General features: G+C 33.2%; 1 protein-coding gene across 2 annotated transcripts in view; it reads right to left on the minus strand.

Moving 5' to 3' along the window:
* LOC119840908 (cyclin-dependent kinase 14) overlaps positions 1 to 27,499 on the minus strand; it is a 76,975-nt gene that overhangs the window by 18,143 nt on the left and 31,333 nt on the right. For both annotated transcript variants that reach the window (XM_038367684.1, XM_038367685.1), the window contains exons 2-3: positions 20,734 to 20,820; positions 2,542 to 2,700 (exon numbers count right to left, since the gene is read on the minus strand). In XM_038367684.1, the coding sequence (XP_038223612.1) occupies positions 2,542 to 2,700; positions 20,734 to 20,820 (246 nt within the window). The remainder of the gene's footprint in view (positions 1 to 2,541; positions 2,701 to 20,733; positions 20,821 to 27,499) is intronic.

The raw sequence follows: 27,499 nt of genomic DNA on the forward strand, positions 1-27,499 counted from the left end.
AGGATTTCACATTATTACTGGGTAATTATTTAAACTTACTTACATAACTGAAGCTAGACTTTACAATAATTACAGTTTAAACAAACAAACTCTTAATAAACTTTCAAACACACAAAACAAGCCACATCGAACCTTCCCCAGCGTTGCAAGTACCTACAGCATTTCACACCCATTTTGCCCAGTGACAATTAAATTTATATAATTTGCAATGAAATAATGACAAAGTATCCGTCACTGCCAGAATCCAACTTGTCATTATAATGATGCAAAGCCGACAACGAGTGTCATCTAGAATGATACTTGACATATTAAGAGGGGCTCAAATTTAGTCATTGTTAAAATTAAGATTGTTATTAGCTAACAAAGCTACGTACCTTGCGGAATCTACGAGCCCATTCATGAAATACGTATAATGAAGTAGGTATTGTCTTAATAGTCACGTCGAATGTTATCTACTTGTTAGAATCTTGAACATAAGAAACAACAATAATATTTTCCTAGGCTGTCTGAGGCTACCTGTTAACTAAGTAGCTATTTTTATTATTTTAACAAGATTATTGGGTTGCGACAAACCCCATAACCTAATATAAATCTTCAGCTTACATTGTTGCGATGTAAAATAATAAAATATTGATTCTTTTTTTTAATGTTCTCAGACTACAAGAGTTTAGCCTAAGAATCGAGTCTTAAGGACTCCATAATGAGGAATGAATATCAAAGGTCCTTATAAAGTTAAGATTTCTCATGAACTAATTGATACTTGAATGCGCACTAATTGATACTCCCAATCAAAAGCGAATGTGTCTGTTTAATTATATTGTATTATATCTTTGTATATTTAACACCGCTAAAGCATTTTGTTGTGCATGTGTGCGAGGCTGACAAGCTCATTATAATCAAATAACATTAACGCAAGTTATTTTCGTATCTGTCTCATTTTCACACAAATTTAGCAAAACATGCGTCCGTCGCTTTAATGACCGTTTGTATTATAATAAAAGCTCTTGATTAATGCTATGAAGACGATTAAATATGCTTCATGTTTTTACTTCAATCAGTAATATAACAATGCGACGAATTACGAGCGTCTCGCCTAGGACTACTAAATGCCTTACGCAAATAAATAACTCGACCACAATATACTACCTAATGTGATACTTTTTCATAATGAACTCCAATTATATTAAACAATATTAGTTCGTAACATTGATACAAATTATAATATAATAAAAACATGCTTCCAACGTAACTGCATAGATCCACTCAATTCATTACGTAATATCTGTTCTATTAAAAAATTCATCTAAGAAGGCATGTAGTCCGTACAATACTTATTTGAAAGAACAAGAAGGAAAACTGAATAATAAAGCTGAAAAAAAAATTAATCCAAAAAGCTCGTATTTATATTTCGAGAACTCTTTTTCTCAGAGATTTCCTGAACGCTATTATAGTACAGTCATGGTAACTGGTCGAGATGTATTTAATGGTAGCACAACGGACACGAATACTGTAGAAATTTATTATATAGGAAATGGTCTGGACACAAGGCATGTTTTGTTGTATTTATCTCGTTGAATTATCATTCATTTTTATGGGAACTCGACGATAAATTAAAATTTACTCGCAACAAGGTATAAATTTATATCGTAACTGTTTAGCGCTTTTTTAATAACAGGAAAGTCAACCACTTTAGAGCAGGTAGATGATTTTATTTTAGTAATAATGTATACATTTTATTAAGTAATTATGAGAAAAGTAAAGAAACTGATTTTTATTTTAAATGTTTCCAAAAGATTAAATAAATATGTATATGCATATTTTCAACGGAAATCTAGAACGATTCGGTTTGCCGATATCGACACGATTAATTTATAATTGTAAAAATCTCTTAGCACTATTTTTTCATACGCTAAATTACCTAATGATTGTTTCTAGTTCATTGAGAGCTTTTCAGAAGACGGCGGGACATTAAATAAAATCAAATACGTAGTAGTACTTTTGATTTACTTACCTACATGAAGAACAATAATTGAATTATTAACGCTTATCATTTGTCGATAATACAATAAGGTATATAGGTGACAGTGAGAGCCAATTAATTTGCTTCGGCGGCGCGTTAAATTGTCCTAACAACGGTATTCTCGAACGACGACGGTAGGTTTTAAACTTTGCAATAGCTTCGCGAATTCACGCTTGTTTTCATTTAATTATTTTTCGTTGTGATTAATAACCAAAGTTTGACATTATCTGAAGACATTTTAAATAGAAAATGCCTTTAGATTTGCATCTTTCATATAATAATACTGTAGGTTCAATTGTTTTATGTCATCACTGAGCTTGCTTATGTATGCGATTGGAACGATATATATTTTTTGAGACTTTTGCTATTTTTACAGAAAACGTAACCATCCATGATAATTCCAATTCAAAAATTGTGCTTTAGAGACATGATGTTTTTTCTAGTGGTCCTTTGCGAAAACAACAAAGACGTTTATCCTCATACAGATCGTAGCCGCGGCACGGTTATACAATACAACTCACCATAATGTGAATCCTTATCGTTGGGTATATTCCCGTTGGGCTCCAAGCGGTCGAGGCATTCCTCCGAGTAGCCGTTGTACGGCAGCTTGCCGCGCGCGCCGCCGCCGCCGTTCTGCCGGCCGCGACACTCGCTCTCGCCTTCCGACTCGTCTTTTGTTGCTGTAACAAATACAATATGATTATTACCTTTTTTTAAATATTCTCTTTAGTCTAGGCAACCTGTAGTAGAATTAAAAAAGATCATAAATTACTTAAAACGACGGCCCACATAAACTTATACTAAAACAATTTTTATGATGTAAGCTGATTAATATGTAGGCAAATTTTATTTGAGTCGCATATAATATCATGTATAACTATTTGCTTTGCTTTTAGATTTAATCATGAAATAAAGTCTACATACTTTATTTCATGATTGAATCGTCATTTAAGTACAATGTTATCAATTTTAGTTAGTTAAAATGCATGTGTTTTTCTTCATCCGTGTATTTTATTGTATACAAAACGAAATTATTCTATAAATCTCTATTATTCAGTATTATTCAGTTTGATATTCAACGAAAGCAATTCAACACGTTCTATTTAAATTTATTCAATTAAATGGTCTCTAAATAAAATAAAATATACGTATTGAGGACAAAGCGGAAAAGGGCACTTAGACGCCAAAATTTAATTAATTATAACCATTTCCAGTAGGCCTTTCTGTACAGACCGAGGACATTAAATACAGGTTTGGCTATTCAGCCGTCCATTAAGAGGCTTTCATGATAATTGCAATTAGAATTAAAATCATATTTATTTACTTGACATTTTAATTAACCGTGATCGTTGGAAATACTGCTGCTATAGATTTTATAACGTTTGTCTATAAAAATATAGAAACCATAATAACAATAATAATATGAGATATATGGTAGTATTATTTGTTAAATTACGCAGTTAAAGGACTACATTGAACAGTTATACGCTTACTTTAAGCATCACCTAGTACTCACAATACATTCAACATTAGCGAAAAACGTATTAAAACACAATAATAAAAACGAATTACGATACAAAAACGCTCGCCGGATGACAAATTGATTGCTACAATTTCCATTTCGATTTCGATGCTCGCAGGGAGCTTTCGTTTTGACACGTAATTAATTGAGTTACATGTGGTTATTGAAATTTGTACTGAATTTAAGCTACTCGTTCGTACAATGAACATGTTAATATAAAATTAATCGGTATGAACGAACAGCGATATATCAACGATATATCGCTATGTAAAGCGGAATTTCTAGTATAACGATAACAATAATGTTTTATATCTTATAAAATAAAATTCTCGTGTAACAGTTTTTGTTGCCATACTCCTCCGAAACGGCTGGACCGATTTTGATGAAATTTTTTATGCTTATCCGGTATCTATGAGAATCGGTCAACATCTATTTTTCATAGCCCTAAATGATAAGAGTAAGGCAGAACAGCGTTTGCCGGGTGCAGCTAGTATCTTATAAAATACACAATTTAAGATGAGTTTTAAAAAAAGTTATCGCAATCCATTTATCAAATTTCGGTTTTATTAAACAGAGAGTCGTCAATTTACATGCGCTATGTTGTGTTATAAACAGATCAACGTTTGAACCTAGGTGTAACGTGGGCGGATAACAAACTTTGATTGGCTGCATAGAGCTGAGCGCGACGCGCGTTGATTGCGCAGGATTAGCGCAGGTTAAGTCTATGCATAATTTTGCTAAGACTCTGTAAGCTATGTTTAGCTCCATCGTTCTTATCTCTATATTACCGTGTGTTTATATAACAAGATTCGTTTTCGATGTAACTGTAGATTTTTATACATGAATAGGTATGTGATCATTTGAATGCATATTCAATATCATTCCGTTAAATTAGAATCGGGTGCAAAAATAGCCAACGGGAACTCCACAGTTACATTGCAACATATTCTACGCTGATATATCACACCGGAAAGACGCAATTACATTTTCTTGCGAGAATAAATGGTTTTTTTATTAATAACAGTTGTCTCTAAGGCCAGTCGCCGGACATACGTTTCGCATCCAATTATCTGGACAATTTAACGCGGCCTTCCCTGCGCCGAGAAAATTACAGTATTCATTATGCATGCACTCAGCTCCATACGTTGCCGAAAAGAGTGGCCATCTGGCGCCAAGACTAGATTCAACTTTCTTGCAAGGTAAATTATTGTTTTCATAAAACATTTTAAATTTATGCCGAATACCCAGCACATTGTGCAATGGGTTTTTAAAAACTTATTAGTAGAATTAAATAATAAGTTTAAAAATTTTAATAGAGAGAGTTATAAAGTTCGTTTGCAGCAAATACTTGGTATTTAAAATATTAATATTGATAAATGGATCTCTAAATAGAGACATTTTGAAACGTACATGTAACGACTTGTAAAAATTCCATATTATTGGGACCAACAACGTCCGAGGTATATTCTTTAAACGTTTCGTAAAATTAAACATACCTAGTTCTATGCAGTAAAACTATGAACACGCCAAACAATTTAATACGAAGTGGCCATTGTTTTCGGGGAGAGCTTTTATTAAACGAAGCTTTGTACTGTAAGAGCTAGATTAAAACGAACAAATCACAAATGAAAAAGGCTTACGTGTACAAATTCACATGGCGGATGCGATCGCTGGTTGCGGCGTAATTTCCACTCAATTCTGCTCCGAAATTCAGGACACAATCGGTGACAAATTGAGCGGCTTATCTTTTGTTTCCCACGCGGGCAAGCTTAACAAATTCCTCCTGCACCGAGTCCAAGACTATGTAAGGCTTTCGAAAAATTTCAATTGCCCGATGTTCTTTGTGGGCACTATTTGCTGCACAATTCACATTAATCAGCCTAGAACTTTGTTAGGGTTGCCGATATATTTAATTGTTGTTAACATGATTAAAACATGCTAGGAATATTGATGTAGAGTCATAAACGAAAAATGTGTGCCAAAAAGCACGTACGCAACGTTTTCAAAAGAGTATTTAAAACACGTTCTCGCACCACCAAATAAACAAGAAGCGCGCGAAATTTCTGGAATGCCGCGCATTGGCAGCCCTAATTACGGCCCGAAAACCACGTAGTTCATTAAGTGAAGTTACGAGCGAGCACTTGAGGCCGGGCCCGCAGCCGCCGTAGGAATGCGCCGTACATATCAGATTACTCTATTGAAATACCATTGTTCACACGAACGATAACTCCTGCAAACAATAGCGCTATATATACATTTGCACAATAACCATCGGTTGTTTTCCGGGTAGATTAGGGGATTAAGCTGTTTGAAAACCACATGCGGTTGACCGTAAACAACATTTGCACAAACGAAAGCCATAATTATTGATATTGTAAATGAATCATTAACATCCGCCTTTGCTTTTATGCGGGTAGAAATGCCTTATTAAATAACACTCGTATATTCAAATTTTATGACAGTTATCTTCAGAGTAAGCATTGAATGCAACACCTCAGATCAATATCCGCGATGAAACTGTTTTTTTTTGAGATAAATTGAATTGACAGTTAAACAATAATGTATCATAACAGGTAAACATAGATACATCAATAAATTAATGTAATTAACGATTAAGATGTTAATTCAATTCCTCAAGCATCACATCAATGCGCTAATTGAATAATTGCCATACAAAACGATTCCACGACTAGCGCAAAGTTTCCTGAACCTATCTGATTTAAAAGGAAAACCGTAGGTAGCATTTCACGACGGTTGCCTTCCGCTAGGTTCGCAATTAGTGTCACGTATTGTTTCCTTGTCGCCGTTCCTTGTTCCGGCGGATGCTATCGGAGATCAATCTCGGCAGTGTCGTGGGGGTACGTCAGACCCTACACCGTGTGGGGTAAACCCGTGTTCATAATTAATGATTTGGATGCGAGCACGCTTCGTGTTACATGCGGGTGTTAGCTAGCTATACGCAGCTGTACAGGAACGCTAGCATAATTTAAAAGATTAGTGCGTTTAATGTATATCATAAGATTGTTTTCGTTGTAGATAAGTTATCGTTGTTTAAAAAATTAAAACACATTTACAATATCAGTAGAAATTTTAAGTTTAATATATTTTGTCAATAAGCATTATTACATTATTTTGGCAGACTTACAAATCTCAACCAATTCAATGAACATTATTGTTAATATTATTAAGAGATACAGAAACAACTTCATCAGTTATTGACCATTTAAAATAAATTTTACACTGAAATCACGAATATAAGGTGTGAAGTAACAAACAGGAAATAAAATATATAAAATAAAACTGTATGCATTAAATCATATTCTTTACAATAATACAGTCGGTGTAGAGTTGCGGAAACATTACCCACGACCGATAACCTTGCCGCGTCTGCGGTTTTTATACTTTTTTTGTGAGGCATTGTATTATTTCCAATATTTTATCTGTGCTATAGATGAACGTTACTATTTCATAGATATGACCTTATCTTTGATACGATATCGATGTCGTTACATAATAATAATCGAATTAAGTATTGTCATGTGGTAAAACTTGCTTTATAACTAAATTCTCGCATTCATTTCATAAAACTTTTGTTCAAATTTTTCATTTCGTACACCAATCCTATATAAGTAACATAATAAGATTAAGAAATCATCATATTTCTCTTTAATTTTGTACATACTTATTATGTATTTATAATCTAAACAATCTAAAAAAATACACAAACACAGCAAATCAATCTAAAATAATCACGCTACTAGTCTACGAGTAAAAACTACGAGTCACACATGCAAGTACAGTCAAATTATTTAAGCATTCATTCACGTGCAGTTCAAGAGAGATGACATAATATCTCCCCTGACGTGATCTGCCCACTAACACTACGAGAATTAACGCATTTTAATTAGAGGAGATGTGGGCGATTGCTCATTCATTCACACGTCGAATAAATTAATTATCAAAACGCACGTCTGTTATCATCTGACTCATTCGGTGTTAACTATGAAGACGAAACTGCAAAATGTACTAAAGTTGACAAGATTCATGAACAATTCACCATTCAGCTACATCGCATACACGATGATGGAGGAGTTTATAAGTATATGTTTATGTTATTGTAATGATTGTATGCTGACTTTTACAATTAGCACATACAATCAAAATATGTTCAATAATATTTTGCATAAGACAGAAGCATGGAGAGCGAGCAAATTAAAGGCAATAAAATCGATAGCATTAGCATCATCATCATCATCATCATTAGCCCATATATGTTCCCACTGCTGGGACACAGGCCTCCTATAAGGGTTCAGGCCATAATCCACCACGCTGGCCAAGTGCGGGTTGGCAGATGCCTCATGTCGTCGAACTTTTGATTCTTGGACATGACAGTTTCCTCACGATGTTTCCCTTCACCGTTTTAAGCAGTGGTGATGTCATCCACATGTGCAGATAAATTGAAAAATCAATTTAGTTCCTGCACGCTCGCTCCGGTTTCGGACTCCCATTTTGAAGTCCGAGGTTCTCACCACTGAACCACGCACGCAAGATACACGCTTTTATTCACAAATATACCTATGATTATCCTAAACATCACTACAAAAATATATTTCAAGCAATCCTTATGAAGAAAAGAGACATCATTTATTAAATTGTTTTATGGCGAAACGTGTTAAAGTTGTTTAGTTATGAATCAGTAATCTCAACCAAAATTTAGAGATGATTAAAACCGGATCGATTAGATAATGTTGCGGATACGAAATACGAATTTTAATATTCATTTTAGGTCACGAGTAATAAATCGCGGGCCATGAGATGGGTCCGACATATGTCACATCATTAAACATGTAATCTCATCACGTTTGATGGCAATCGAAATGTGAAGGCAATGTGCTTAATCCACCGCGACATGCCCGTTTGATGGCAAAGTAAATTAAATGATGATTAAAGTATGTCATTTTGTTAATAACCATCTTATTTAATTTTAATTTAATTTATATAAAGTGTACATTACTAAGTTTCATATAATAACAACCAATTACTAAACATATCAACATTTTTAATAAGTAACGAAGTTGTTTATAAAGTTTCCAGGTTTTATTTTATCTTTAAATATCAAATTGCAATTCCTCTTTTTCCTTCATGAAAACAATGCATTTGAGCAATTTGACAAATAAATTTACGCAATATAATCTCACTGTCTGAACTAAAAGGACCATCCGCTACGCATTGGGATATAGTTGATTTCAAAGGGAATACAAATTGTTTGAAGTACTCAGGAGTTGATGTCAAACTTGACGAGGGTTTCAGATACCTTAAGGTTCAATCACCTTCAAGGATCTTATAAAATGTCTCCTATTACTAATGAAGGGTATAAATTGATTAAATTTAATATGTGAGAAATAAATCACATTTTTTGAAAAACTACACGAAACGAAACGAAACGAAGTACAATGAAGTTTGTTTCGTGTGGTTTTATACGATGGCAATATTTAATACATAATGTGTAAAATAAACTGGTATTGTACAAGGATAAATACATTGCTCTTGCACTAACATTTCCTGAAATTCATTACATTGTATCATTTATTGAATCATTAATTCTGAAAATTCTTGCAATTGTTTCAACAATGGCTGAGAGGACTCAGAGAAAACCCATCTTACAAACAGAAAAAGGAGAGCAAGCGACCACTTTACGCCGAGTTATATAGGTCAGCTAAGGAAAGAAAGACTTGCTAGGCTTTGTAATTAATGACCTGCTTTTGGGAATTAGTGCTCGCTTTGTTTTGTGCTAACCCTACTTGCGTTACAATATGCGTTTAGGCTCTATTCCTAGTGAAAGCAGAATGTTTTGGTCCTGAGGTCTGTACTTCATCATCATCATCATCATCATCAGCCCATATACGTTCCCACGGCAGGGACTCGGGCCTCCTATGAGGGTGCATTTATATGAGTCGAATAGTAAGTGCACGAATTAGTAAAACGTTCAGTAAAACCGTGAACTAGAAATATGAGAGAAATAATATTTATAATGAGCTCAACTCAAGGTCTTCCACACAAATTATGTGTATCTAATTAAAGACAATATGAATATAAATGGTCAAACACTTGCAATACAATAGATACAACAAGTTTATATAGAGACTGAGAAAATTAAACATTAATTTCACCAACCAGATCCCAAACATTATATTTATATTAGGTACCTACTTATCCTATAAATGCGAAAGTTTGTAAGGATGTGTGTGTGTTTGTTGCTCTTTCACGAAAAAAACTAAAGAACCGATTGCAATGAAATTTGGTACGCAAACACAGCTGGACAACTGGAATAACATATAGGCAACTTTTTATCCCGATATTCCTACGGAATACGGACTTGCGCGGGTGAAACCGCGGGGCGCAGCTAGTGTTTCTATAAAAATTAAACGAAAAACGATTGAAACGAAACTCAAAGAAAAAGTGTAACTTCTCATTCCCCAAATAAATATGAAGCAGGTAGGTATACAAAAGTTTCGGTTCTATTTATGGTTTGTTGCGGTTAGCGTGAAGTTTGACCTTTTCGTTGCGATTACGGTCTCGTTTCGGCCTTTAAGGAAAGCCTTTTACATACTGAAATAGTTTTTGTTATGATAGCATTAGGCCTTTTTTGTGCATGTATCTTCTACATATTTGCGGTGAGATGGAGTCCTTTGAGAGCCTGGTAATATAATTTTGTCGAGCATTGTAACATAAACAATGTACAAATATTTCTTAACTAATAAATTCAAAATGGAATGCTAAAAATGGACTGAAAAAATAAATTACCGTCCAGAGAAAGTCTAACACGGTCCAACGATATTGTGTTTCTATTAAACATTATCTACCCTTCGACTAACTAGTTTTATTTAATCTGTTACACATTGAATACCACTAAGTGGATAGTTTAATACTACCAGCCTAATATGATTAATCATGGATATCGCAGGAGCTAACAAATTTCGGGAAATTTATCAAAGTGTCCGGTTGGAGTTAAATTTACGCAATAAGGAATTTATATTAATTGTAATTGAATGTAATATAATATGACCTGTCCGGGGTCTGAATCACGCGTGAATCACAGCAAGCGAAGGTTACAACACCCAACACGCATGTTTATGTTTTATATAACAATTGTTATTGTATCATTGCAGTGGCTACCGGTACTAGCAATAATTTAGTAATGTTTCTCTGTTATGATCTCATATTCATTATCATATTAAATGCGAGTTGTATTGAATATTGCGTATCTTTTGTGAAGTGCGGAAATCTATACATTTTACTATGCGACAAACCATGAAATGTAATTTTAATGGTATATTTCCAAATTCATAAAAATATAAGTGTTGAAAATTTATATTTTAATATGTAATAACATTAAAAAATTGTTCACAAATTCTTATTAACTAAATTACAAACACATAAAGGCAAATATGAATTCTAGCTTTTACGCTACTAAAAGTATGCTTGAGTTTAAAATATTTAAACGTTAAGACCTACTTTACTTTAATTTCATAAGATTTATGCTAATACATTTAAATATTTCACTCGCCAGATTAGTACCTAACGTCTTGTTAAATTTAGCGATCACGCCTCAAAATACATTGGAAATCGTGATTCTATAAATAGCCTAATAAGTGTTACGGTTACAAGTATCTTAGCTAACAAGAGGGAGAATAATTATTAAAGGGAACGGTGCTAATAACCTCTCCCTAGAGGCAAGCAGTCAGGGACAGTCATTAACCCGAGGCAAACAATCCAGGCCGATCGACTATGGGGCAGACTTTAAACAAACACGTACCAAGCTGACTCGTGAATCAGACGATAATAATTGTGTCAATAAACGAGATATTTTTAGGCGATCACGACAAAAGAATACACACTTTTTTTCGACCTTTTTGACATGTCAAAAGTGTCAGGCTTCCAGTCTCTTGTAAATATACTGTACGCTTAAAAAACACGACAATAGCGTACAAATTTGAGTTACATATGCGAGACACGTGTTATCATAAAGCTGGGTTTAAAATATGCATTTAACGTGCATACAAGTAACGCATTTACTCGTACATTAAATATGAAATTCCGTTATGATATTTGAAGCAGTTATATTTCTAACGTTTCGAACGTATGTAACATACCGTTTCGATACTAATTTCAAACCACGGCGCTTGATGATTTGCCAAACGATAGCGTAGTAGGTATATGAACCAATGATTTTAAATAAGTTCAATGAACTGCATCGTGCAGTCGCGTGAATAAGATCGTTCCCATTTTCCATTAAAGCCAATGATTTATAACGTTTCGACTAATAAATTACATAAAGCAGATACACACAGGACTACATAATAAGTTATGAAGCAATAAATGCCGATAAGCATCGTAACGGCCAGAAACGATCATACACTTAGTGCTGCTATAAATACAAATCATCTGAGAAATCAATAAATCAGCAATGCCGACGTACTTCGAATAAATCAGATCACTCTCGTCTAGCAAACTACAAAAGGCAAATTAAATTATGACAAATGAACTTTAGCGCGGTCTTGAAATCGAATCACGAAAATAAATACTAAACGAGATCCTCACGATGAACCAAATAAACTAAATACAACATCGAGTGCTTTGAACCCCATGTTAAAAACATTACAAGGAGCTTACGTAATACTCGTAACGGACGTTTGAGCAACACAATTGAGGCAATAAAGACAAAAACATTCTCAAGTGGCCGAGTCACCATTAATATAGCATTAGGGGCAACAGTGTGTCACATGGGAATTGGACTGCTTCAGTTCGGAGGGTCGGCAGATTGATTCGTAAAAAATATAAACCATCAAGAAACCGAGGTGCAATAAAGTGCAGTCGACGAGCCTGCTTGTACAGACGATAGACAATAGCGAGGGTCGACAAAAGGCCGACCAGCGTTTATGGTTACTATGTGAGAAAACAATACCCTGTTGCAGTGCGGTTGACTGACTGAACGAGCTGAGATGAGAGCGTATTTTCTTTTTGAATCGGTATTATATAGAAGTTAAGAGTTAAATGAAGCGATGACGGTCGAGTAATGTGGTTTACTTGACATAAATGTGCACATAAACGTAACAAATGGACTTAATTATTATTATTTTTTTTTTGGTAAACTGACATTTGAAAGTATTATTAGCAAACGAAACTATATTATTTGAATTATCTACGTTGAAATAGGAGGATTGAAAAATTTCAGGTTTTGCAAATTTAAAAAAGATGAAATTACCATTCAAAAAAGTCAATTCGTAAAATTCCAAATAAAAAAGAATTCGATTATGAAAAAAAAACACGTACCTAACTATGTTATATTAGCATGAAATTATATTTTACGTTTCAAAGTATTTTAATGAACACAGAATAAACAATTTGTTCAAAACCTGAATTTAATATCAGTAATAATTAATAAACAAGATAATTAAATTTAACAACAGCAAAAATAAAAATGTATTAAAGTAACAAATGTTTAATGTTACCAAAATGAGAGATGCAGTTAATTAAAGAAACACAAATACAACAGTTATAATTGAAACACGATCGCCAGGTATCGTATGAAGGAAAGCAATAGACTGGTAGTATCGAATGTTTGACGGGGAGCCACATGTTACTGCCGACGTAGGGCAAGTGGGACGAACTGTAATGAACTTGCGGAAGTCTGCTATCAATCATCAGCTAGATAATAGTGATGTTGAACCCTTATGACGCAGAACGGATGAGACTGATTTGGCTATCGTGGATTTTTCGGCGGGAAATTTGGTCCTCTCAATTGCGGCCTTATTTTTATTAGGTATAACATTTTTTTAGGTACCTTATTATTCTATATTTGTAGTTAAGTTTTAGCCTTGATAGTTTCGGAGGGTAAATAAGCTTAAGAAAATGTATGGAAGTCGAACAATAGTGTGCACCATTGTCGAAAATCCGGCAGACTGAAGTACCGGCGCGTTGGTCGCGCTTTTACTATGCGAGCAACACTAGAAACTTTACAAAACCATATTTAATATGACAAAGTGTATTATTATTGACTGGACTGTATAGACGATCTAGATTTAAGATCACATTTACATTAGAATCAAACACCTCGATTCAGTTTGCTTTATCAAAGGAATATGTTGAACTTATTTTATGAATGATTTAAATTAAAATATTTTCAACGCTTCAGTTAAGTCGTTTTCACAATTAATACTAACAATAAATTTATTTATTTATTTAAAGGTTTACCAGTAATTGTTACACAGATAACACATCACATCACATCAAATTTAATGCTAAGTGTACAATTTTTTTGTAAGTAAACACCACATGTAAAAAAAAAATTAAAAGCGCGGCCAACGCGCCGTCAAGGTCAATGAGGCTGCTATATCCCAAACCCTCCCTCAACCTATGAACAATCTAATCAAAATCCCACTTCGTTCGCATACATCATCGTAGATACAGATGTGATATGACACATGAATAGAGTGTGGTTTTAATACAAAAATAATAGCAATGTATCGACCGAACGACCCCGGCATTGCTAACAACATTTTACTGTGTCATTTATGAACTGAATTGATGAAACCCGTAAATGTACAGTTGACAGGAGCTTCCTTATATAGATTTAAGGCCTGTTCTCGGGAGCCAGATGATGATTCACAGTATAAAGGTCACTCCCACGCACAGCCATGAATTGGACGTAGTGAATTTATTGTGTAATGTTTTTATGTTTCCTTTCACTTTTGTAATTCGATAATTACATTTATATTGAGTAAAATTTATTTACGTTCTGAAAACGACTCAATTAGCGAGTCAACAAGAAATAAGGAAAGTTTTTTTGCAAAGACCAAGTTACGAAGAATGATGGCTATAGAAAGTGAATTACAATATGGATTTGATTTTAACAAGAGGCATAAATTCATATTCATTTTATTCATACAGTTAGAAATTACTTTTATAATTGAATGAAATACATGAAGTTCAATCTTCCCGTGCTACCTTATTTATACAACATATAGCATAAAATTAGCACAACACTACAAATCCAATTAATACTATTCTTATAATAACACTCAAATCCAAAAATAGCCCAACGATCATGGAATCGATACGCGCTCAATTATCTACCATTAAGGCTCTAATCACCATGTCACGTGCGAATTGGTCAAGTTAAAACATAACTATTCTTATACGTTTATAAACAATCGTAAAAACAAGTACATGAAGCTTCAATAAACGCTTATGTAACGGCTGTTAACATCTTACGTGATTTTTATCCAATATGCAATCTCAAACTCAACTACATCGTCGAAATATAAGACAATTAAATAACACCTCCGTAAAATCTCATAACTTTTACATGGAAGAATTATACCTAATAAAGGTGGGAAAATCCGAACCTTCATCAGAAACCTAGCGGCAAGCCTCAATACTTGTTATAATGTCTGGTGAGAAAAATACACAATGGATAACACTAAAATACTGTTTAAATTTATCCTTCCGGCGTTTATCTCAAAAATATAATCTCATACATAATACGTAGCAGTAATAAAATACCGTCAGGTCTGTGTATCCCAAACAGGACTTTGTAAATCACTAAACTTCGCCTCGCAACACTGTTGAAAATATTCACGTCTGAAAAACCCAATTATTTTGGTAAATCTCCCGGAGAATTCAGGTTCACCGGCCTTTATACATCTCAATGGAATATAAACACAAAACAGCAGGAGGTCGATGAATTTAGCTACAAAACAAACATTGAATACTCCTAATCGGATTTAAACGGAAACCTACAAGAAGAAAATTATTTTCCTAATTCGAAATTTATAATCCGAGTAAAGCATTGTTAGGTAAATAAATGATTAGAGATATATGTACTTGTATATATATTGTATAAATAAGAATCTTCATTTTTATACGTCTGAGCTACATCCGTTCGTTATCGAACAGGCTCTATACGTATTATGATAGTCAAAGCGTATTCAACATTTAATACAACTTTAAAAAAATATACAGAAAAAAATCTTGTCAATGTTCGCCTTCAAATCCGCGTCTAGCACAACAGAAAAACACACTTCCTGCTGTTTAGTCATAAAAATCGTTGTACCGTTAACCATGTTAGTGACTGATAAGGGTCACAGGGTGAGGCCAATAGTCTCACAATGACTTCTGATCGATGATTCATACGCTATCAACGCATTCATGTTTGTTGACGATAAGAATGTAGTACTACTAATGTTAACCGAATCGAACCAGTCACATCGCACTCACCGCTGTTTCGTATCACTTGGAAACTTTACATTCACTTTCTTTAATACGCAGATTAATGTACCGTCCAAATAGTTTTATTTTCAAAGAAAACGCGCTAATTTTCCCCGACACCTCCTAGCTGACGGAACAACACATCACATTTTTCACCGCACGGCTAGCTAGCGCTTGAATGGAATTTGGCGCCAGGCGATGCCATTTTATGCGGTCGTAAACATGACTTTTTGATTTACAACATCCATCCATCTTTCTCTATCGCGATGAATGATATCCTTCCATCTCACTCGGATATTTCATGTAATATTTACGTAGCACGGCGTATGCTTCAGTCCCCGCGGTCCATATTATCATGATACTAAGTGCGTAATACGACATTTATCATTATAATCTCGTTAGAGACGATCGAAATATCAGCTAATCTTTTCAGCAGATACGCTTTCAGATTTATAAGGTTATCTCTATAGCACGTAAAAGCCCGTTACGTTAACTGTTCTGTTAAGTCTAATTAATGATGTCAATTAAAGAAGATTAAAAGTAACAGATAATCAGATAAAACGCACAATATTATCATGGATAATACTTTTATTTAAACAAATGAATAAAATGTATTGTTCACGATGACTATAGTCTATGTAGGTACTAGCTGCGCCCCGCGGTTTCACCCGCTTAAGTCTGTATTCCGTAGGAATATCGGGATAAAAATTTAAAATTGCCTATGAGTTATTCCAGTTGTCCAGCTATTACGTGGCTTAGCTTATTACGTACCAAATTTCATTGCAATCGGTTCAGTAGTTTTTGCGTGAAATAGTAAAAAAACATACACACTTTCGCATTTATAATATTAGTAGGATTATTTCTAAGAGCAAATTGAATTTGTAGTGAACTTTTCAATGTGTGAGGAGTACCGAGCAGTTAGTTCATTGTGTTTTTACGGTTGAACTATTGCACTCATTTGGAAATTGGCAGGGTAGGTATTGCATTAAATCGGGCCAAGTATCTAGTTAAAATTTTCTGCAAAGTTGTGTGAATTTGTACATGAAATCGTACTTAGTGCTTCGTGAAAATAAAAGTAAGTTTTAATACAATAAGATGTCTCTCTTTTATAAGGGTATCGGTACCTGTAATACAGATTAATATCTAGTACGGGACCAACGTTTTGTTTGTATGTGTGCATATGGTTGAGAAATAAACTTTTTTTTTTTTTTTTTTTTTTATGTATACTCTACTCTAAATCTTCATTTTCACAGCTTTACCTATATTCAGTTAATAATATCACGTTGCTATTGTGAACCCGTGAAGATACTTCTATACCTATTCGATTCATAAAAAAATATACAGATAATTAACGGCAATTATAATAACGTTAAAAAGAATACGCGATTAAGGCGTGTTTAAATAATAAATATACTAAGAGGTTAATAGCCCTTTAAGGAAAATGGCTCAATCGATTGGAGGGGGACGAGAAAACATTCCAGGGGTTATGGCGAAAGCTTAAATAAACAGAGCTGTTAGCGTTGCTTGGTTTAAGTAAAACATTTAGTAGATGGACAAGGGAATAAAATTATATCGTACAACTCTGCTAATAATTAATTTGATCGTTCCAAGTTAAATGAAACAACCTAAGAAATTATTTCACACAAATTTGACTGAAGTCAATCAAGGCACGATTAACGTGTGGTTTTTCATAATGAAGTTACTCTTCAGATTTTAATTTTTTATTTTATATTTGTAAGGTAGAGACAAATAGCCTTATATTACTTCTGAGTAATGATACTAAGTAAGCGGACCCTCGGGCAGGAGCATGTGTCGTATATGCAACACTCACCCTAATACTCCTTGATATTTTATTAAATAAAACACTGTTAGCATGCTAAAAATATCCAGCGATGTAAGGCTGCAATGCAAATCTTTCTATAAATACGAGTATATTAAGTTTCATAAACAAGGCTTCATAAAGAATGCAAAAAAATTATATTCACGAAGAAAACTTTAAAGATTGCATCGTATAAGGGCTCGTTATATGTTATTATTAAATATATTTAAATTGATTATTGTTATTGCTGTAGATGTTGATCAGATTTAATAATTAAGTTCATATGTAATTATTACGGTAATAAGTCAACATTTATTGCAGGTAACTTGTTTAGTAGTTAATTATGGAGATATTGAAAAGCAGTGGATCTTTAACTTCAAAGGATAACAACGCCAACGCCAGTATATAAAATACAAAAAAACCGCTTCTTAATTTAGATTAAGCAAACTCATTTCCTCAATTCACATATGTATTATTTTATTTTCCGCTACAAATTCGACAATGTTTTTACGTCAAACATCAACCTATCATTAATAATGTTAAAATTTTCTATGTCCACGTCTGTACGATTGTTATTCAATCACGCAAGAACTACTGAGACAAATTTACGGAAATTTGTTATGCAAATAGATAATTACTTAAAAAGGCATGCGTGCTAGTTAATGAAGTGCAATGTTTATCCTACTAATATTATAAATGCGAAAGTTTGTAAGGATATGTGTGTGTTTGTTGCTCTTTCACGCAAAAACTACAACTAACTGGAATAACATATAGGCAACTTCTTATCCCGATATTCCTACGGGATACGGACTTACGCGGGTGAAACCGCAGGACTCAGCTAGTGTATATTAAATAACTGAATGATAAATAAGCCCGTAGGGTGTAAGTGGTGACTTCGGAAAGATTTTCAATAGGACTAAATAAATATAGATATATATCGATAGAAAGGAAACCTAAAGTTTAAATAATAATGACGTAAAAAAAATAACTTCACTGTCATGTTACAAGTTAAAAAGTTCCATTGCTTCTCTAACCAGCTTATAAATAAACAAATTACTTATTCAAACAGATATATCTTCTAGTCACCTTGATTGTTGGGATCAATAACACACGCAATGTAAGTGTTTACGATACATTGCGGTTTTAACTGCGACCCAGATATAAAACAACTTATAACGTAATTGGCAAACATATGTATTAAATAATCTTTATATGTTAGCAAAATATTTACATTGCAGTAGCCGCTACGATTCAGAGACAATTCTATTCAAGACAAGACTGAATTTCGGACGCAATATTAAAATTTCATTTTTAAAGCGAAGAGTTATGATGGAATAGTAAGGATGATAAAAATTATTTAATAAACAATTAATTAAACGAACAACACAACATTTATAATAAAAGTAAGTATACGTACCTACGAGTAATTTGAATTTTATTTTATGTAATTCTAGTAATAACGAAGTAAAGAAAAAATTATCGGATAAGAACTCAATGCAGCTGTAACAAAAAATTTATACAATTTGAAAGAAAAGTCTTTCAAAAAAAAAAAAATCAATCCTATTTACGAACAGAGGAATGTACTAATTCACAAACGCCTGCCTTGTTAAGATCTAAGCTACTTAAACTCGCAACGTATACAATTTTATAACTCTATCGCGATTTCCAAGAACGTTGTTTTATTTCTTTTTATTAATGTAGAAATAATGTTTATAAATGTAGTAACAGTTAAGGTTAATAGAAAAAACAGTGGCCAAAAATATAATATCAATTATTGAAGTACGCAGGGAGCCGAATTATAAAATATTTTAATCAAATCATGAGTCATAATAACCGTTTAAGAAAATATATACCTATTCTACGTATCTTTATTAATAGCCCAGATCAATATAATGTTACTAGGCTTCAGTGAGTCTTTACAATCAATTAATTCAATCATACAAAAGATAAATTTGTTTGAGGGTTAAATTTCAAAAGAGAGAGACGAATAATATTTTAATAAGTACTTAATAATAGTATTTGAATGAGCTGACGGGAATCGGAAGAGATAAACATATATTTTTTTAAGAAAACGATTCATTGCTTACATAATGATCTATCTAACGGGAAGATAGAAGTAATTCATGAACGACATTACCGAAAATAACTAGTCAATAATAATTAAAAATGCTAGTTAATCATAGTTAATAAATATGAAATATTCGGTACGTCTAATAACCCAAGTATCATTGCCATCCTTTAATTACGCTAATGTGTAATTAGACCCTACCTCAATTACAGAAATGGAAACGAAATAATAATTAATTAACAACTTAATTTCAGAAATAGCTGCCTCGCTGGAATTGTATTAATCCTGACGTTACTGCTTTAATTTCAGTTCATATTTTACTAGCTTCTTGTTAAAAAAAAGCATTATTTGATTCTGCGTATGAGAATCCAAGTTTTATATTATATTTCACTAAATATCCACCGAGTATTGTGGAGAAAAGAAAGCTCATTCATCACATTAGGAATGCTAATTAGCAATGATTAATGTGTTTTAATAAAGTGGATAATTGATGAGCGTGTTAATTAAAACGCTTTAAGATGTCTTCTACAAGAAAACAAAGAAATTGATCCCTTTTCATTCCCCGCTTTAAAACCGAGAGCTACAAAGTAAATACTCTTCTGCTACGTCTTTCTCGTGGCTGAAAGCATTGAACGCTATTGGTATATCTACAGATTTTAACATTTCGTACGATAAGATTTTATGACATTTTTACGAATGACTCAGATTATCATGACAATATGTAACTAATAGATAATCAATATCAAAATGTATGAATCAGGCACAAAGAAACGATAACTATGTACCTATGCATTAATCTTTAAACTACGCAATGGATTTTGATCGTTTTTTTTAATAGATAGAGTGACTCAAGAGGAAGGTTTTAGGAACGCGTCCGATGCCGCGGGCAAAAGCTAGTATAGTGAAATTTTATAAACTACACCGCAACCGATTTTTACCTCTTCAAAAGCTCAACATGAAGGTAAATCGTACCCACATTATGAGGATCGACCCAGATCCTACACCTTAAATATTGATACACTCGCAATACTCACATAATCTACCGAAGCTGAGGGACAGGCGCTTTCTGAGCTTTTGCATTTTGCTCATCGCGCCTCCCCGTTTTTCCCGCATTGTCACGCCTGTAAACAATATAAAAAAAAATTAGGGAAGTAGAAAAAAGCACAATTTACACTTTGTATTATTGTTACCTGCAATTTAGAGTTTAACATTTCCAACATAGATACACTCAGGTTACTAGTTCCAGTTTATTTTATTTGTAAATGTAAAACTAGTAGAAAGGAGCACGTGCACAAATAGTTGTATTTTTTAAATAATTTAACGAAAAAAATTCGAAACAGTTCATTTATAGGTTATTTATTAGATCAGTAAGTAGGAATATGAACTCTTTTGCATGACTGCCCAAATAAAATAATAATCGTTATCTTTTAATTAATTTAAACGCACAAACTACGTGATCTAGACACGAATAATGACATAGCAGTACAATAGAACGTAATACATCTTAGAACGTGCCTCAAAGCGCCCGCATTCACTCCATAATCGCGCCCTATTATGAAACTTTTGTGCTAACCTTGCGATCATCGTAACACATGACCAATGAAGCAATTAATCATAAAGAGAGCCACGTAGCGGTACCTGAAGATATGTTTTTAATTGCGGTAATATACCGACAGCCGACATGCAAACATCGCTCGGAGAGCGGTGCACAAATATGTGAACAAATGTGGACAGATATTAGATTGGAATTCAAAATATTTAAATAGACTTACAAAGACGTTCGGAATGCAAGAAAAACGTGATTAAATTATTGGAATGAAAAATTTATTTACGCCCGTATCCTGCGATATAGTGATCGCCTATTATCGAGAATTTTATGTTTCCTGAACAATATGAATATAATATATAATAAATAGAATATATTTTACATTATAAGTGTCATAATTTAACAATCAATTGTATTTTAGTAAAGTATTGTGTGATTCTAAAGAAAACAGTTTTGATTCGTCAAAACCACAAGCGTTCATCTCTTTCGTATACGTTTTCATGACGAGCATTTTATTATCGTATAACCCACAACACAACAAAATGGTTAAACACAACGATCTTTCTAACTCAACTTACATTGTAGCAAGCGAATCTGAGATTAACATCTCATCCATACACATAAGAAGTAAAACTCTAAACGCAAAAGAAGGAATAAATAGGAAAATATGCATTTAGAAAAACAGCAACACGAGACGAGAACAAAGTCAACTAATGAACCAAGTGTCCCATAAAGACGAAACGTGAGCGCCTCCTACTAATGGTCAATAGCACCTCGGATCGCGTGCGAGAGAAAATCCTCACTATTAGTAATTAAGGTGCACTATTCTGTAGATTGTTCTAGAAGGAAAATTGTTAGGTACGGATATAGAGCGCTATCTATAGTGCTGCTGTTAAGGAGATTATCGTGGGAGTAGTTTATGCGGCTGATATTCACTGAGACTATAAATGTGATAACTGTTTGTATTCATGTACACAGATGTTATATAAGAGAACCGTATGGAGTATTGCGGGAAGCATCATGTCTAGTTTTGCGCTTACATCTTTATTTGTGTTTCTCAAAATGATAACCGGTAATTTATAGTACCTGTACATCGCACCGATCGCTTAGCGTTGCTTGTTAATGTTAATTTAGTTTTAACCGTAATCAGACAAACGATCGTGTCTCTTTTCAATGCTGTATCTCTATGTATTTCTAGTAAGAATCGTCCTACAAAAATATCTTTACAAATATGGAAGTGGTACGTCACTATACAAACGGAATTTCATTACAACTCACAAATGTATTCACAACAGTCACCAAGATAAAGACATTTAAACACATAAAGTAAGAGATGCACATAATATGCATGTACGGATGTTGTTTATGTAAGTGTCGGGACACCTGAGCAAACATTATTGAAACTACTTACTATAAACTACATATTTGAATGTCCAACTATTCTAGTAAATTTCTAGCCTATAGGTGTTATAAGACTTCTACTATCATATAATTGTTAATCTACTTTACAATGCATATAAATAAGAAATACCACAGATAACACTATCTCTTGTAAGTACCTATTATCTGTTAGTAAATTTTTCATCAAATAACATGTAGGCCGATATGTGATTTTTATACGTTTTACACATACATATATATGTATATCGTGTAAAACTCGTGGAACAAAGTTGGTAGCCAGCTGGGTCTGCCAACACATCACACAGGCGCCACCGCGCCGCCTCCCGCCGAACGCCGCGCAATAAATTTAACAGTACCTACAACCTACCGCTTCGATACAAAAATTAATAACTATCGAACATTACACAGTATTTCAATGACTCATTTGGAACGAAAGTAAATTCGGTTGAAGCAGTATTCTTAAGAGTTATATGAAAACAAACAGCCATAATTCGGTCAGATAGGGATTTAATATAATATAATTGTTTATACCTTATTGTCATAATGTTATTGCAAAGATAAACACAATTAATAAAAAGAAACTCCAACTGATTCAATAAAGTGCACCATAGCACTGGAGCAAAATTTAATGAATGCAAAACTTCAGCATTGAACTTCGAGACCGACTTTCATTTAGCGTCTCAAGAAGTCCATCCATTTACACAGATGCAATTAAAACCGTAACACAGTGTACATAGACGTTCGGCGTTCGGCATTCCCCAACTTTGGCCGTAAGCCGAGTGAAACCGCACTCCACAGTCATTTCGATCCATCCGGGAGTTTGATCCAATTGCACTAACACACAAATCGTATTATCCGCTTGGGATTACACGCGAATGGCATCAGTTTTGGACACGTCGCACTCAATCAGGTGAATAACAGTGATAATTACGCTAATCATTGGAAAATATACTGGACAGTTGTATATTTACTGTGCTTTTGCATGCAGTCTTTGAGGACCAAGTGTTGAACGCATAGAATTCGTTTTTGCCAAGTATGCAAACATCAGTACTGTGTGAAAAGAGTTATTGATCTGTCTGTTTTAGATAATCTCCAATTAATCGGTAAATATCATGAGAGGTATAAAATTAAATAACAGTAACATAGAACATATCTATTGAATAGCTTATACAAATCAGGTTATAAGTACATATAAATTTTTCCAATTCATCATTCTAGAAAAATATGTAAATACTGGGCACGTTATTACACGAAAAAAATAGGTACTATTTCTGTCGCAGACCCTTACGAATAAAGTATAATTTGTACTTTACAATAGAGCCTTCGAATGGAGGTCGGATTAAAGATATATCAAAATGTTCTGTTGGAGATTTCTCCATTTCATTTAGTTTGTAATGTTGTTAAAATCACAAATTCCACCATCCCATAGACCGTTATTCTATAACCAAACATTTAAAATGAGACACTTCTTTTCTTCAATTTTTTTACTATTTTATGTTTTTGTATAAACATAAGTCAGTTATAATGTTATAAAAACTAAACAACCCTGGGTAGTTATTTATTATTATTTTCTTGTAGTATTTAAAGGACGTTTCAAAAACGACTGTGGTTCTAAATTAAGTTCTTCAAGTTCTTAAGTTCAGTTGGAACTAATTTATGCCTTGTGTATATCTACATGTAAACAGTATATATTTATACAACCGTTGATCTTGGCTGTATCTCGTTTCGGCACCGCTCTAATAGTATGTCAGTCAACAGCGCTAACTAATACAAACATGACCACTGGGAGCAAACAGTCGGCCTGTCAGCGATATCTAATCAGCGACGGGAACAACGGACAAACAGATATTGTAACACGTCTAGTGTAAACTGTAAACACACCGGGCGAGCTGCACTCGTAATGATCGAATTGATCAATTTCTTTATGAGCATGAATGTTTGTATGTTTTAAATGTATTGCAATCATTTATATAAATATGTTAGTTAGTTATTAACCAATTAAGAATAAGGTTGTAATTTGCATGTAGAATATATCGTACAATTGTATACTTTTAAATAAATCAATTAATTTCTATTGACTTAATAAATAATTCTACATAGCGCAACAGTGGAGTAGAAAAAGTAAGAATATGGTATACCAACAAAAAAACTGGTTTTAATTTTAAATTTATTGTATTTTATAATTTTGAAATATGTTTGTGATCTATACATTGCAGGTAATTTAAATACATACTATAAAAAAAATTTAAAAGGTGTTTATCAGGTTACATACTCTCACAACAAATATGCACTATCGCGTAATTATAATAAAGTAATAAAACTCATGAAAATAACACAATAATTACAAATTATAAACGTCATTATGAACGTGATCATTTATAAATTTTATCATGAAATCATAATCAGTAATGCATTCCGTAACAGTGCGTTTATCGGCTATTTTAATCATCCGCCACGGTTAATTAATTACTTTGTAATTATATAGAATATACTGGAATTCGGCAGGTAATCAAAATATTTATAGCTTAGCTTTCAACCTTTTTGTCAAAGGAAAATATTTCCGGAAAACTGTCCTATGTCCTTTCAAGGATCTCAAATTTTCTCTGTACCAAATTTCATCCAAAACGGTTCAGTGATTTTTGATAGACAGAGTTACTTTCGCTTTTGTAATAAAATAAGTATATCCCTATATATAGGCAGGGAAGTAGGGATAATGATATCAGCTCGTGAAATGATGTCCAGGGAGAATAACAATTAATTATCCGTAATCCGCTAATAATAATTGTCAACTAATTAATTACTAACTAATTAATTATTTGTTTGCACAGTATTAGTTTCAGTGGTGCGAAAATGTTGATATTTATTAAACAATTTGGAAATAAAAGACTTGTAAATGGATTTTAAACGCGATTTATATAACGTCGGGTTAATGCCCGACGTTTCGAACACTTTACAGCGAGCGTGGTCACTGGGAGACTGGTTTAAAATCCGTTTAAAAATCTTTAATTTCCAAATGTATAATACTCGCGTAAAATCAAACACAAGATACTTATTAAACAATTCAAAAATGCCAAAAACGTTTGATACACCACATAAAAGTTCGTAATGAGTGTTTTTTATAATAAACTTAAAATCATTACGTACTCCTTTAAAATTAAAAAAAAAATTACTATTTAAACTCTGAAATTCAAATGTGAACCATCCGTACCCCACCATACTACTTACACCAATAGACAGCAAAGAAGATAACCAATAGACCCATTCGATTGCTAGCACAAAGAAAGTCTGTTCCTTAAAAGATAATAATCCTTTCAATATAATGTCCTTCGTCATAATGTTGTAAAGCATTAAACGAGTTCGTTAAGGCCAATTAAGCATGAATTTACGAGTCATAAATCTACCGCACACTCTGCAACATCCTGTTCATGGGTGTTCTGGCAATATCCTTAAACTGTGGATCTTAGTACCGTTTAAACTTCACTTTACGTTATGGTTAAAACCGCAAAGCTGTATACGACTTAATCATAGAGATGAGGGCGGACGAAGTCCTAAGTTAGCGGTGGTCGGGCGAGACATCTAGCCAGTGTTAAAAGGTTATTTAAATATTTCCACAGAATTTTAATTATTTCACATGACTTTTTTTGGATCTTAATATTGTATTATATTTTCCATTTACATTTACATAACCTGCTTGGTGAATATTTTTATATCGAAAACGAAAAAAACAATATAACTTACATTTACAAACAACGGAAATTTAAATATTATAAGTTTTAAAATTGGCAAAAATTATTTGAATCTTCTTCAAAAAAATTTGCAATCGATTATTATTTAGTATAAAAAAACTAATTATTCAAAATTATATAGGCAAAACATATAATACAGCAAACCTACCTACTGCAGACACATTATACGAAATTGTTACAAGCAAATTTTAATTTGAGTTTGCACAAAATTGATACTCATCGTTATCACGGTTAGACATTAAAACAACAAAGGGTTATAGCGGCCATTTGTTGCCCGCAATTTTGTTAAATCCTCACCAAGAACTTTTAATGGATTTAACCGCAATACTGGGCTTGTAACTCCCCGCGCTGCTCGGGATAAAGGATTTCGTCTTCAATGCAACGTTTTTCGAGAGAAATCATTGTTATTACTCTTTGATTATTCTTGAATCGGCTAAGTTTCCATAAAGCGTAACTTTTTTATATACATATAATACAATCTAAAGAATCTTCTCCAAGTGGATGAACACAATAAGATATCATAAGGATCCTTAAATTTTGTTTATAAATCAGATTTTCTCGCCAACATTAGTACTTAAATAAAACATTTATATTTTTAATGGGTACTTAATAAACGACTCTGTCTGCCAAGTATGGTGCACTGCCAGAATTTTTGACATATAATAAAAACTAAATATAATCAATAATCCTTCCCACCTCGCAAAGAAATTGAAATCATTTTAGATTTTAATGGTTGTACAAATTTGGAATAAAACATACAAAGACTGAAAACGCTTTATACACACCATACACAATATATCATTCCTAAGATTACTGCCTATAAAATACGCAGAAAAAACATCCGCTCTATTAATAAAGGTGACAACTTTAAATGTGCTCAATCAGCTATATTCATATACCCTGCAACATAGCTGGTTATAAAAAATAATAGCGACAATAAGAGATAAACCCTAGAGTTCCGCATGCCGAGATTGTCCATTGAACCCATTCCACAATCCCACGCGTTTTACAACATCGCAATACAGGAGATGACACAATTATATTTTAGTACTTGTTACGATTTCTATTTAGAAATGACTACAAGTTGTGAAACTAGAATCGTGTTAT

This window comes from Zerene cesonia, chromosome 7, assembly GCF_012273895.1.
Source record: "Zerene cesonia ecotype Mississippi chromosome 7, Zerene_cesonia_1.1, whole genome shotgun sequence".
Lineage (NCBI taxonomy): Eukaryota > Metazoa > Arthropoda > Insecta > Lepidoptera > Pieridae > Zerene > Zerene cesonia.